Genomic DNA, 14,259 nt, shown 5'->3' with positions numbered 1-14,259 from the left:
TTCCATGTTGCCATCTTCCATTTGTCTCAGCACAATAGTCATACGATTTGCCAAAATATGTTATCATGTTGCTCTTCAGTTCAAAACTATCCTGAGGTTTCATATCCCACATAGAGAAAAAGTCACCTTAGAATGTTCTAGACAGTCCTGCATTAGCACAACTCAACTTTAACATGCATATGAACCACCTATGGATATTGTTAAAATGAGATTCACATGTAGAAAGGCTGGGATGGGGCATGAGTGTCTATATTTTTAGGAAGCTCTCACATGATTCAGACCCTGCTAGTCCACAGGACTACACTTTGCATTGCTAGACCCCACATGATTCATCTTCTCTCTACCTTCAGACCTTTTACTTCTTGACCTTGTTGCACTTCTGGTATTATTCCTTATTTCTGAAGCCATACTGGCCTCTTTCATATTCTTGGAACATGTAGGCATGCTTCTACCTCAGGGCCTTTGTACTGGCTGATCCTCTTTCTAAAAACACTTTACTCAGACATACACACACTCTCCCCTCTCCAACCTGCTTAAAGTTTTTATTCAGATGTTACTTTCTTAGTGAAGACTTCCCTGGCTACCTGATTTAATAAAGCAGATTACCTTGCTTCTCAGTATTTCCCATCCTCTTCTCCTACTTTATTTTTTGTCCTTAACAATTCTCACTACTGAACATACTTGTTTATTGTTTACACCTACTATAATGCAAACTCCATGAAGGCATTTGTTTTCATTTCTGTCCATCCCAGTGACTAATGTACTGCTTGACACGAAGAAGGTGCTCAATACATAATTGTTGAATGAATGCATAAAACATGCAGTTGCATGTTAAAAATCATATTTTTTCTACTTATGCAAAAGGTCTTGGTTGAAACAAGGCAGAAAAAAAATCTGTTCTAGTTTACTTAGGGTAGTTTGATACTAAGGATAGCAAATCAGAACTCATCTACTTGATGCTCATTTACACAGATTTCTTTGGTACAAGCCAAATCAAGATAGTGGATGAGATCAGTATCTACCTTTCAGTAAGAGAAACTTAACGAGACTAGTAGCACAATTAAGAATAAACAAAGACGGAGACATTAATGGAATCTATTTAAAGTTATAGATTGTGAGGATGGTTTTTCTCAGTGATTCAGTCTTTCCTGGAAGGCAGTTACTATATATATCCATATATATATATTGTGTGTGTGTGTATACATATCCATATATAGTGTGTATATATATCCATATAGTGTGTATATATAATATACATTATATAATGTACATAATATATAATATACATTATATAATATACATATGTAATATAACATATAATATATACATATATACACACACACATATATGGATTTATGGATTCTTGCTCAAGATATTATAGAAGAAGTGTGGCCTTTTGTGAAATGTTGACCTAAAAGACCTCTGATGTCTTATCTGCCTGTATAAGTTAGAAATCAATGACAGAGAATAAAAAGCTGCTGTGTGAAATGTTCAAGACTCGTTTCTTGAAGAAGAATACACAACTGCATTTCATGTGTCATAGTTTTCAATTTCATGAAACTCCAGTGAACTTTATCAGGTGAAAAGGTTATTATTTGTTTGTTGGTTGTTTTGTTTTTTAACAGAAACTGGCCAAGACCTTGTAAACTTGAACCAAAATACGTATTATTATTAGCTGTTCTCTGCCTAATCAATTGTCAGCTGTTTCTAATTTGGGTTGAAAGAAATACATAGTACAAACAAATTTCACTTAGATATTTTCTATTATAAATTCATTCAGAAGGGCATTTTCACTAGCCCTCTAGTAAATCAGAAAACTGATATAATAAATACTTGAGGACTTGATTTGCAGTTTCAAACTCATTAGCCCTCCTTATCAGCAGACGAAGAATAGAAATTATTCTCTACCTCTTTTATTGAATCTTTATTTTATTATATCACAACTTTACATGAAGGTTAGGAAATATTAAACAATAAAGCTTTATAATTACAAATCCCTCACATATACATTATCTCAGGTAATCTTCAGGGCCATCTTCTGAGAAAGATTTATGGCTCTACTCATACTACTTATTGATGCTTTATATTTATTATCTTATTTAATCTTGACAAAAACTGTGTGAGGTAGAATTCTTATCTTCATGATGCAACTCCCAAGGCCCAGAGATTTTAAGTAACTAGTTATGTTTATACATTTTATTTTAAAAATGAGCTGGATTCAAACCCAGGTTGATGTGTCTATCAATACCATGCTGGTGGGAGAAAATAAAATAAAATTTCTGTGGAATAATACTGTATAGAATGAGGTTATAAAGGCATAGGGGGCTTTGGCTCCTAAAATGGAATAGAAATATGAACTATAAATTTCTATTCATAGTAATCATCAAAAAAATTCATTTTTAACAGACATTATAAAGGAATGTAACTTATCTTCAAAGCCATTTAGTATACTTATTCTGAACACAAATTCATTAACATGCTATGAGTACCTGGTAAGCCTTAAAATGTCTACCCTCCTTCTCCCTTCCCTCAAAATACATGTTCATTTACCCACTTGGATCCATCCCTCAACCCCACACCCCATTAACTGGGAGAACCATGCTGAAACTCCAGGAGCCAATGGTTCTCTTGAGAAAGCCAAGAAATATTTTAGAATCAATAACTGAGTTCCAGAAAATGGGGTATAATCAGGGCAAAGAGGATAGAGGCCATTGCTAACATCTCCAGGATATTCACTTCCTTAAAGACATCATTAATACTTGGAGAAAGGTTTATGTTAGCATTATCAGCTCTCAGAAGAATGATATCAGTATGGTGACTGCAAGAATTACTAGGCTGACTCTAGGGACCATAGTAGTAGCAGTGGCAGATAAAGGGTGCTAGATGAAAAAGCAGAGACTAATGCTGAAACCTGTCACAGAATAATTTTTATAGTCATCAAAATATCCTCTAGCATGATATTATTGAGTTTGCCTTTAGAACAGGAAACATAGACTTGGAGTCCAAATTATTCTGCAGTGGGAGGTCAGAGAGAAAAAGTGTATACTACTATTGCTGCTATTACTGACATTCATTCCTGCATTCTGTAATTATTTATTAAATGTCAACAACAATTTTCACTAGGTTAGTCACTAGAGATGATTTTAAGAAAAAACAGTCAGATATCTCATTGAGGTTGATAGGGTTTGAACTGCTTCTGTATATATGTTTATAAACTACAGCTCAGAGTAAAAATAGCTTTAAGATTTTCACCTAAAAAAGTCTTTCTATGCCTTTTTAATACAGATAGTTATAGAAAAAGCAAGATGTAAATAAAGATTTTCACATTTGGAAATAGAAACAGACATCTGTAGGAACCTTATTTGTTGACAAGATTAACTTTTACTTCCAGATAACTTCACATAAGCACAACTAAAGATAACGGTTTAATCTAAAAACAAGTGCAGTGTAGAAAATACCCTGAGTCATTTAAAAGAATCAGATAACTTGAATGATATTTGGAATTGGATTTCTAAAAATCTTTTTAGACTTCATGTTCGTTAAGTCCTTAACCCTTTTCTGAACAAAATACCAGGGTGTGTATTTGATTTTGGAATTCAAATGGAAACCGATCTGTTAGACACATTACAGAGGACTTTGAATTCCCTTTCTGGTGTCATCAGCCATTTAAAAAATCTTCTTTAAATCAATATAAGATGTAATTTAACAGGAAATTCTCTGTCAGCATTAAAGATTAAAAAAAAAAAAATCTCAACTTCGTAATTCCAGCATGGGAAACAAAATGGTAAGGACTATTAATGGACAACCATGGACATTACCTTTTGAATGCCTGCTTGGGACTCCAGAACATTGTTCTCCGACCCGTTGCTTCGGTTGATCATCCGCCACATTTGGGAATACATGCTATCCCTCTCAAAAGGATTCAGTCCTTTCATGCGGACATGCTCATATACTGCAGAGTCTAGGACTGTGCCATAAGGGATTTCTGTTTGCTTGGAAAGGTCCTGGAGAGACCTTGATTATTGGGAGAGAAGAGAGACACAAGAGACAGTACTGAGTATTTTCAAGTGGGAATAATGTTAAAAGAAAAAAAAAGGCAATATGTGTGCAAACATACATCAAATTGCTTTTCTTGTTTTGTTGTTTCCTAATATTAGGATACAATGTGTGAGAAAGAAATTCCATCAAAGACAAGTTAAATCAGACTGCTAGTCTTAATCATATGCTAATTTAGTAATTTTTAAAAAATTTCAATATGTTATAAGTATTAGTTCTACATTTCTTTAGGTAGCAAGGCTTATTTTTTTAAATTATAGAATTTACATAAACAACATGCTTTGAGGTCAAATGTAGTCTTAAAAATTAGTAGTTATGATAGTCATTATTTATTGAATACATACATATCAGACAATTGATATATATTATCCTCACAGAAATGCCTCACATAAATAATTATTTGACCTACTTTATGGATGAGGAGACTTAGGTTGAGAGAGTAAGTGACTTGATCAGTGTGGCATAGTCAGTGAGTGCGAGAGCTAGAATTCAAATGTGGGTCTGTCCAGCCCCAAAGATCACAGTATTTCCAATGCAAGATGCTGGTTCTTATTTCTATATTTCTTTTGCTATATTTGCTTTAGCACTGTGTGTGTGTGTGTGTGTGTGTGTGTGTGTGTGTGTGTGCGCGCGCGCGCGCGCGTGCGTAGTGTGGAGGTGCGGGGAGTGCTTTCTATTTGGATGAGAATACATTTCATGTTTCTGGAAAGCTGAAAACATATTCAGAATAATGCTTCAAGATTTTTAAGTCAATCTTTTGAGTTACAGAGAGCATCTACTTGTCCCAGGTTATCTGTCTCTAAATCGGTGGTCAATTTCCCTCCATTTGAGTTGGAGTCCCTCTATATTTTCCAGCTTAAAGAACCAGTTATCATTCCACTGGAACTCATTGAATTTGTGTAGGTGCCCAACTCTAATGACTGACATTTAAGAACAAATACTGTGCCTTTGGCATACTGTTAAAATCAGATGCTGGTACAGTTACAACTCACTAACTTTTGGGAATGGGAACATGCTTTGAAACACTATACCATACTTCAAACAAGAAAGAATGGGCACAGAACTCTATAACCATGAGCCATGAATCTCATGTAATGTATACCTCTGAACTTTTGGTGTGTTTCTAGATAGAGTTTGCTAATGATTTCCTGAGGATCTTTGCAACCAACACTAGCATTGGGCAAAGGCACTGGGAATACTCTTGCAGTTCACCAATCTCCATCATGTACAAAATTGTGTTGGAAACAATACATTATGGGCCATGTTTGTTAGAGGAATATTTATGCCAATTTCTAATAGTAACTTTCAGCAAAATTTAATCTGCATTTTATTGAGTTTTGTTTTGTTGATGTATATTATTTACTCCATGGAAACTACTATGATAATTCCTCTTTGCTCTACACATCTGATGCATAAAATAATGCATTTAAATCATCCTATTTGAAGAGAAAGTGTAATTCTGGAATTTTCTGAAATATTCTAAACGATTAAATGAATTCTGCCATTTGTAAAAGATAAACTAAAGTGATAATGTAAATGAATAATTGAGGGTGAAAGCAAGAATAAAATGAGCCGTATATAGTTAGGATGCAACTAAATAACAAAGTGAGTGGACATTTACTTGCAGGACATACTATAATTATCTTGGTATATTATAACAATAAAAATTTTGTTTCCAGAGAGCAATTTACTGCTGTTTTCAGTAGTATCAGTAAAACTGTATTATAAACATGAACATTTTAAACATATATCCCTGTTTAGTGGAGGTTACCCAAAAGTGGTAACACAGGAAGAAGAAACGGAACATATCTACACAAGTTATAACAATACTCATTTGTTCAGTTTCTATAAATACAAAGGTGAAGACCAGATGGTTGTACAGAGTACCATCTAGAACCTGCAGGTCTATGGATGGAGAGAGCACATATTGCAGGTCACCAGACACCCTACCAGTACAAGGTTGGGCCCTTGGCTGTCTGGCAGTACTAGCAATCAAACTTAACTATAACCAGCAGAAGGTTTTAATTTAATGGAGGTGAGATCACAGTTTAGCACGATTTTTTTCCCAGTGCCATCATTTAAATATATAAATGGTTTGCCCAAATAGTCACCCTGGCTAAATGCTGCTAAATAAATTAGTGCTCCTTCTTATCCTTCCATGAAAAGAAAACTGAAACCAAATGTTAATATCTTTAATATGATCAGGTTTTTGTAACATAGCTTCACCTTAAATATTAGCTTTACAGCCTGAAAAATCTAAGTTTTAATACAGTTTAGCTGGCGAAGTTGTTTTGTACACAATACATTTTTAGAGGAGTATCTTATATATTGCCTATGTGAAGCTCCTGGTGTTACAAAAAAGGCAGTTTATATTCAACATACTTCACATTTAGAATAGCAGAGCATTTCGTAATTTAGAACAAAGGCATGTTCTCTCTAGTAGTTTGTGATATCAAGTGCAACTTATAAATTTGCCTTGAGACATATTTGCAATAAAACTTACAAGTTTTCTGATTCAGCATGTTCCATCATAGTACACTACGATAGCACCAAAGATGACAAAAATAAAACGACTGAAGCAAAATGAAGTGAACACAAATAGCTTATTACAGAATGAAAAGGCCATTTCAGGAGCCCAACATAGAAAGGGAGTAACTATTACAAGTGGTCACTTTGTTTTTTTCATACTAAGAAGAGTTTCGAACAAGATTAGCAGAAATGCTGTAGCCTATATTATGAGCCTCTAAAGGAAATATAGTAGGTTATTCAACAAATGGTAATCTTCAAAAACTTGCATCTGAAGGTCAAAATCTGAGTGCATAATATTTAGACATGCCCAATCATTGTTTTAAAATGTAAAACAATCATAGAATCATTAATAGGCACCTAATATATACATTAATTTACCATGGCAAATACTGACATTTCTTTTTTAACAATAGACATTTTCTCAGATGATAGAAGGAATGGGAAAATCAGCTGGGTGCAGTGGCTCTCGCTTGTAATCCCAGCACTTTGGGAGGCCAACGCGGGCGGATCACCTGAGGTCAGGAACTTGAGACCAGCCTGGTCAACATGGCAAAACCCTGTCTCTATTAAAAAAAAAAAAAAAAAAAAGCTGTATATGGTGGCAGGCACCTGTAATCTCAGCTACTTGAGAGGCTGAGGCAGGAGAATTGCTTGAACCTGAGAGACGGAAGTTACAGTGAGCTGAGATTGCACCATTGCACTCCAGCCTGGGTGACAAGAGCAAAACTCCATTTCAAAACAAAAAAAAAAAGGAATGGGAAAATCTAGAGTACTCCAGATACTCCAGAGAAGCGTTATCTGTGAACATAGTATTAGTAGGTATAACTCATACTACGTTTCTCTACCTAACCACATATACTCATGTAAAAGTCAGTGAATGCTCACTATGAGAACCCATTAAACCTGAGCTCTCTTCTCTCAAACCCACACTCTCACTCATGCACAAGGTAAAAAATGAGTGTCTATAGCTCTAAGTGGTGGATGATAAAAGAAATGCTTCGCTGCTCTAATCAGCCTTATCTTCTTGACACCTGACTGAGATTATTCTTTTATTTCTGCTACTGTTCTCCGATCAGACTAGCATCAAACTATGGGTACTGAACAATACTGAGAGCTTACAGGTAAGTTATATTTAGTTATGTGTATGAACAGTACATACACTGAGGAACTGTGTAATTTAGGGCAATTCTGTGAAAATAAATTTTTAAAATTTGAGTGGCTTTAGGTTTCTGTAAAATTCTTTCCAAACACTGAAACCCTTTTCAAGCATTTAAAATTAATTTGGGGCCAGGCACAGTGGCTCACGCCTGTAATCCCAGCACTTTGGGATGCTGAGGAAGGCAGATTACTTGAGATCGGGAGATTGAGACCAGCCTGGCCAACATGGTGAAACCCTGTCTCTACTAAAAGTACAAAACTTAGCCGGGCATAGTGGTGCACACCTGTAATCCCAGCTACTCACGAGGCTGAGGCAGGGGAATCACTTGAATCCAAGAGGCAGAAGTTGCAGTGAGCCAAGACTGTGCCACTGCACTCCAGTTTGGGCAACAGATCGAGACTCCCTCTCAAAGAAAAATAAAAAATAAAAACAATAAAATTGAATTAATTATTTAATATTTGATAGCCTACTATTAGATATATTTGATAGCAATAGCTTTACCACTGAGTAGGTTAGATTTTAAAGTCAAGCATATCTGTCAAATCGTTACTTGATCAGGTTTCTACTGTTTTTATATAAAGATTTTTATGTTGATGATTTCTCCTTCCACAATGTCCTATTGAATGATTTCTACTGGTATTTTTTTGTGGAATTTACCCCCACCCCCCCGGCAGAGTCAGGTGATTCTTTATAAATACTGTTGAAGAAGAATTCATGCATTGAAATGGAATAAATAATGCATGATTTCCCTTCCAAGTATGAGATTGTGTGAATTTATGATACTAAATGGTCATTAATTTCTTCATAGTAAACTCTTTGGGACATTTATACAACTTTATAGTAATGAAATAAGGTAATATTAAACACGTTGCTAAAAACACATCTCTAAAACTGTCAACTAATTTTTTTTTAATCTAATGCCTAATCCCTCTGTGGTAAACTTTCACTCATATTTTTTTCCTATTTTACTTTAACAAGAGAGTAGATGTTACTATCCACATAAAACTTAAATAACTCTCATAAACCTCTCTGCCCCTTCTCCATTTTCTTTGTCTTCTCAGATTAAAAACTACATTTAGCCTGGTTGTGTGGAATGCTCACCAACAACTGACAAGAGTGACCTGCCAGCCTGGCTTTGGGGAATTGTAAGTCTAATCCCATTTTCCATGGGATGGAACAAGTCAACTTAAGTTATCACATCAGAGGAGATTTCCCTTCACAGGGAAAAAAAAACCGAACGTGGCCAATAGGATAGGCACCAGATGCTTCAGGCAAAAGGGCTAACAGTGGAAAAGAGACAAATAGGGGTATATGACAAGCATCCTCCAACTCAGTTTAGGTTCCCCCTGATTCTCTTCTCAGTTTTCTCCTTTGGATGCTGATTTCAGCAACTGTCAAAGGACAGATACTGTTACAGCCCTGAGAGCTCATTAGCAACCATGTAAAGAGCCTGCCTGTCCATTGGTTGTAGCAGCTGAGAGCTGTCCTCTGAAGTGCAGTGACAAGTTTTCCAGCACAAAAAGTGATCCAAAATGTAGCACTTAAAGGAACAACTAATATGCCGGGAGGGTGAGAATTAGTGTTGTTCAGACCCAAGAAGCAAGTCAAAGTGTTAGAAAATGGATTGGGGTGCTTGGTAAGGCAGGGCACCCCTAAGAGGTACTGCCAACAGCCCAGCACTGAGCAAACTCTTCATTTCTAAAAGCATGAATTGTGAAAACATAAATATTTGTGTTTCAATCTTTGAGAAAATTATTTAAACTTCTCCAAAATGCAATTTCTTTCTCTATTAAGCAGGAGAACTAATACTTTCACATCAAGGTATCTAGAGGTTTGAATTAGATACTGTTTATAAGATACTTTCTTAGTAATTAGCTTTCTATGAGCACTCAATTACCAGTAGTTAAAATTATTGATGTTATTATGATGATTACTATTACTTTGTTCTCTATTACAGTTTCTGGAATTGCTATATCCTTATTTCCTATCAATTGGATTCATTCTCAGCTAATTCCCTTCCTTACCTGTGGCTCTTTAACTTCTCCACCTCGTCTACTGTCATCAAGTTCTGTACATTTTACCTCCTAAATTTTGTAATTCTGTCACCATCTTTGCCTTTCCATGTCTAATAGCCTTGTCATTTCTACCTAGACTATTATTTTTAAGCCTTTTCCCTATCTCTGTTCTCACTCACCACTAATCCATTCTGTAGCACAGCTAAACTGTTCTTTCTGATATGCAGATCTGATCATACTGCTGCCTTGTTTAAGTATTGCCTGTGTACTTCACTGCCCTTTGAAAACAGTTTAAAGTCCTTAGCCTTCAAGTTCCTTCAAAAATTTGGCTTAAGTCTTTTCTATTTCTATTCTCAGAAACAACTTTTTGACTTATTCATATTCACAGTATAAGCCAAACACCGTTTCTTCATTCCTGGCTGTACCACAGGTGCATGTCTTGGTAGATGTCTTCTTGGCATAAGATGCTTCTTTGTCCACCTGGAGAATTCCTTCCTTTCAACATGAAACTTCACTCTCTTCAGTGCTCTTCTAACACTTGGAATATGTTCACATCTCAGCATTGTGTTTAGGAATTGTATTTGTTTATTTACCTCATTAGAATATAGATTGCTGTTTCCCATGATTTTTAAAAAACTGCATCTTTGAAATCCAGACCTAATCCGGGGTCTGGAAAACAGTCAGAAATCAATGAAGCTTACTTGTTTGTTTGTTTATTTATTTATTTATTTATTTATTTATTTATTTATTTTTGGAGGCGGAGTCTCGCTCTGTCGCCCAGGCTGGAGTGCAGTGGCCGGATCTCAGCTAACTGCAAGCTCCACCTCCCGAGTTCACGCCATTCTCCCGCCTCACCTGCCTAGTAGCTGGGACTACAGGCACCCGCCACCTCGCCCGGCTAGTTTTTTGTATTTTTTAGTAGAGACAGGGTTTCACCGTGTTAGCCAGGATGGTCTTGATCTCCTGACCTCGTGATCTGCCCGTCTCGGCCTCCCAAAGTGCTGGGATTACAGGCTTGAGCCACCGCGCCTGACCGAAGCTTACTTGTTTTATGGTGGTCTTCTTTACTAGAAAGATACTTCATTTTGGGAAGTAAGCTTTCCCCTGAAACTAGCATGGCATAATAACAGCATTTTAACTATATATTATTAGCCATTCTACAGCTGACTAATCATGGCCAGAAGTATTTCTAATTAAAAAATCAAAAACGAGGCCGGGCGCGGTGGCTCATGCCTGTAATCCCAGCCCTTTGGGAGGCCGAAGCGGGCAGATCACGAGGTCAGGATACAGAGAGTATCCTGGCCAACATGGTGAAACCCTGTCTCTACTAAAATACAAAACCTTAGCTGGTTGTGGTGGCGGGCACCTGTAGTCCCAACTACTCGGGAGGCTGAGGCAGGAGAATCGCTTGAGCCCAGAGGCGGAGGTTGCAGTGAGCCGAGATCGCACCACTGCACTCCAGCCTGGTGACAGAGCAAGAATCCATCAAAAAAATAAACAAATAAATAAAAAATCTAAAACATTTTAAAAGAAATATTTGGCAATTTCCTCCGTGACAATCAGCTGGGAAAGTTTTATCAAACCTCCAGTGAATTGCCTGTCATAATATTTTGCCACAAATGTAAAATAAATAAATTCAGAGGCAAGGCAAATAAAAAGAAAACCCAAACAATTAGGACCAAAAAATGTATTTTGAAAAGCTGAGGGTATTGTCCGTGATTCTGGTGGACATAGGACCTGGTACAAAGTAGAATGTTTGTTCCTGAAAAAGTTACTTATCTGAGCAGTGCAGACAGAGAAGATAAGGAGTACATGAACTGAGTGATTTGTTCACTGAAATATTGGAAGCAAACTGAAATGGTGAAGAAAATTGCTTAACTGAAATGCTTATAAATATCTAAAAGAATTCATGATTTTAGTAGCTAAAGAAGAGACAAGCCGCAGAACAAGTCGAGGGCAGTCACCTTTGGCAATGTTGAGGATTACTACAGAAAATTAAATTTTAGGATTGTTTTTCCTGGTTGAATATTTAGATAAAGAGGAAGAAGGAGAGTATGTATGCTCTATGTATGGACAAATGGAATAAGCCTTCCACCTTCCTATTTGTGGCATAGCCAATGGCCACTTGTTCTTTGAGAAGCCACATTCCTATCTTAGTAGCTCCTTTTCCTTAGTGAAGTTTTCTTAATTACCTCAGACACCAGTTTGTAAAGTCTGATGAAATACAAAGATATCAAGAGTATATGGTGGGATAAAAAGGACTCCTGATATTTTCAAGGTAGCTTGGTCCATAATTTAGAGCTCCGTAAAAGCTATTTTTAGTGCCTGAAGGGGTGTCCTTATTTAATGAAAGTAGGCTCAGGAAAGAGTTTTTAGCCTAATAGCACTAAGTTTCTTATTTTAAAAAAGATTAATGTCAAAGTCATGTTAATGGAAGACATAGGGTTCTCTCGTAGAAGATTAGATTGTATAGCCTAAGGAACCCAGAGACAGCAATCTCTAATGAAGGAATGTACCAGCACCAAAGTGCTTGTGTCTTCCTTCCTATTATGATGCCAGAGTCTTTTCTTCCTCAACAGAGCAGAAGCCTTTGAAAGAACAAGCTGAGGTCTGAGGCCACCACGGTAGAATGATGCCATGCACAGCAGAGGGTTAGAACTCCATTTTGGGAAACTGAGAGAATTTCTCAAATGAAGCCTTCTAGATGGAGAGGGTGCCATAAGAGGAACAAAAGAGGGTTAGAGATTTACAGAGGGTCAGAAGATGAGCACCTCCATGTGGAATGCTTGAATAAGGTCTAAATGATGCAGCCTTTTCTAGTCCCTCCATTCTGTCCCTTTCCCCACTCCTGTCCTGAGTCTTTCCTCTTCCCCCTAACCCTCCTCATGTGGCACAACAGAATACATTAGATAAAAGACAGCTTCAGGTCCGTCTGCTCTGAACTCCTTAGAATGTCTATTTCATTTTTACTTTTTAGAACTGTTTAAATAGTCACCAGAATGTAAAATGTGTTTGGTCTAGGAAAGGTGTGCAGCAAGACTCATGAGAAGGGCACCTCTACCTGTTAGAACAATGGTCCTCCTGTGGTCGATTAGATTACAAAGTGCGGGGATTACAGCCCAGCAGATGACACTGAAGTCTATCCTGACAGACTTGGGAATACTTTCTGCACTCTCTTCCGACAAAAGTAGTCTGGGGCAGCCCCACCCACAAAGTGGTAAAGATAGGATGGTCACAGGTAAAATTATAAGTTTATGTAAAGTAGATGCCCTTGGGAAGGGTGAATGTCATGGACTACTTAGGGGAACATCGCCTTGCATTAAAAAGATCTGCACTTTCCATACAAACTTAGGAGTTAATTCAGATTTGTGGACATGGCAGGCCATTTTAGAGAATCTAAGGAAAGATGGAAATGCTGCATGTCTTACTGCTGTTGGCTATAACCAATAAAAATGATTGTTAAACTGTCTCCGAAATGATGGTGTCATACAGATGCAAGAGAATAGTCATCTGAAAATCTGACTGGCTTGTCTGACTTCTTGACCCACAGTACAAGCTAGAAACTAATTGTGTCACATCATGAACCCTGAAATGTGGCAGATACTGTATTTTTCTACCACAAACCTCAAAACTCTGACAGTGTTGACAGAAGTATCGTTTATGACCCTTTTCTCTATTTTCAATGGCTATTAAATAAACAAATATTTGGTACATATTAATATTTGATAATAAATACATTATACAATAAATATACATGTATATACCATGAAAGTCTATTTTAGATATATTTAATATATGTGTATGATACATAAGATACATAACATATAAATTATTAAGCAAATCTTCAGTATAAAATGTCCTAGTGTTCTGTACATTCAATTACCCTACATTTTTCCTGTGCATGGTACAAAGCATGTGCAACTTCTTTTTTATATATCATGAAAAAGCTGCAATACTTATTTATCTCAAGGAATTAGGAAGAAATATGAAATTATCCTAAATTTTATGGCCAGCATTTAACTATGTTACCACTGATTATAGACTGACTGTAAAATTTATGTTAAGATGATATCCTCAAATAATGCAATAGATTTTAGCAGTGAAATAGGGGATTTTCATATTCCTATATTCTTGAACATTCAGGAAGGACTTCACTAATTCCCATTAATTTCCCTGGAAGGATCAGATTTTTTTTTTTTTATTATTATTATACTTTAAGTTCGTACATGTGCACAACGTGCAGGTTTGTTACATATGTATACATGTGCCATATTGGTGTGCTGTACCTAGTAACTTGTCATTTACATTAGGTGTATCTCCTAATGCTATCCCTCCCCCCTCCCCCCACCCCACAACAGGCCCCAGTGTGCGATGTTCCCCTCCCTGTGTCCAAGTGTTCTCTTTGCTCAGTTCCCACTTATGAGTGAGAACATGTGGTGTTTGGCTTTCTGTCCCTGCGAAAGTTTGCTCGAATGATGGTTTCCAGCTTCATCCATGTCC

The 14,259-nt window shown here is 36.7% G+C and overlaps 1 protein-coding gene across 2 annotated transcripts in view; it reads right to left on the bottom strand.

The window, feature by feature from the left end:
- GRID2 (glutamate ionotropic receptor delta type subunit 2) overlaps window positions 1–14,259 on the bottom strand; it is a 1,541,190-nt gene that overhangs the window by 271,471 nt on the left and 1,255,460 nt on the right. For both annotated transcript variants that reach the window (XM_028849003.2, XM_015138804.3), the window contains exon 13: window positions 3,819–4,014. In XM_028849003.2, coding sequence (XP_028704836.1) covers window positions 3,819–4,014 — 196 coding nt within the window. The remainder of the gene's footprint in view (window positions 1–3,818; window positions 4,015–14,259) is intronic.

Source organism: Macaca mulatta, chromosome 5 (assembly GCF_049350105.2).
Source record: "Macaca mulatta isolate MMU2019108-1 chromosome 5, T2T-MMU8v2.0, whole genome shotgun sequence".
Taxonomy (NCBI): Eukaryota; Metazoa; Chordata; class Mammalia; order Primates; family Cercopithecidae; genus Macaca; species Macaca mulatta.
Note: the sequence above shows the minus strand (reverse complement) of the source record. Positions and strands in the feature narration are given on the sequence as shown.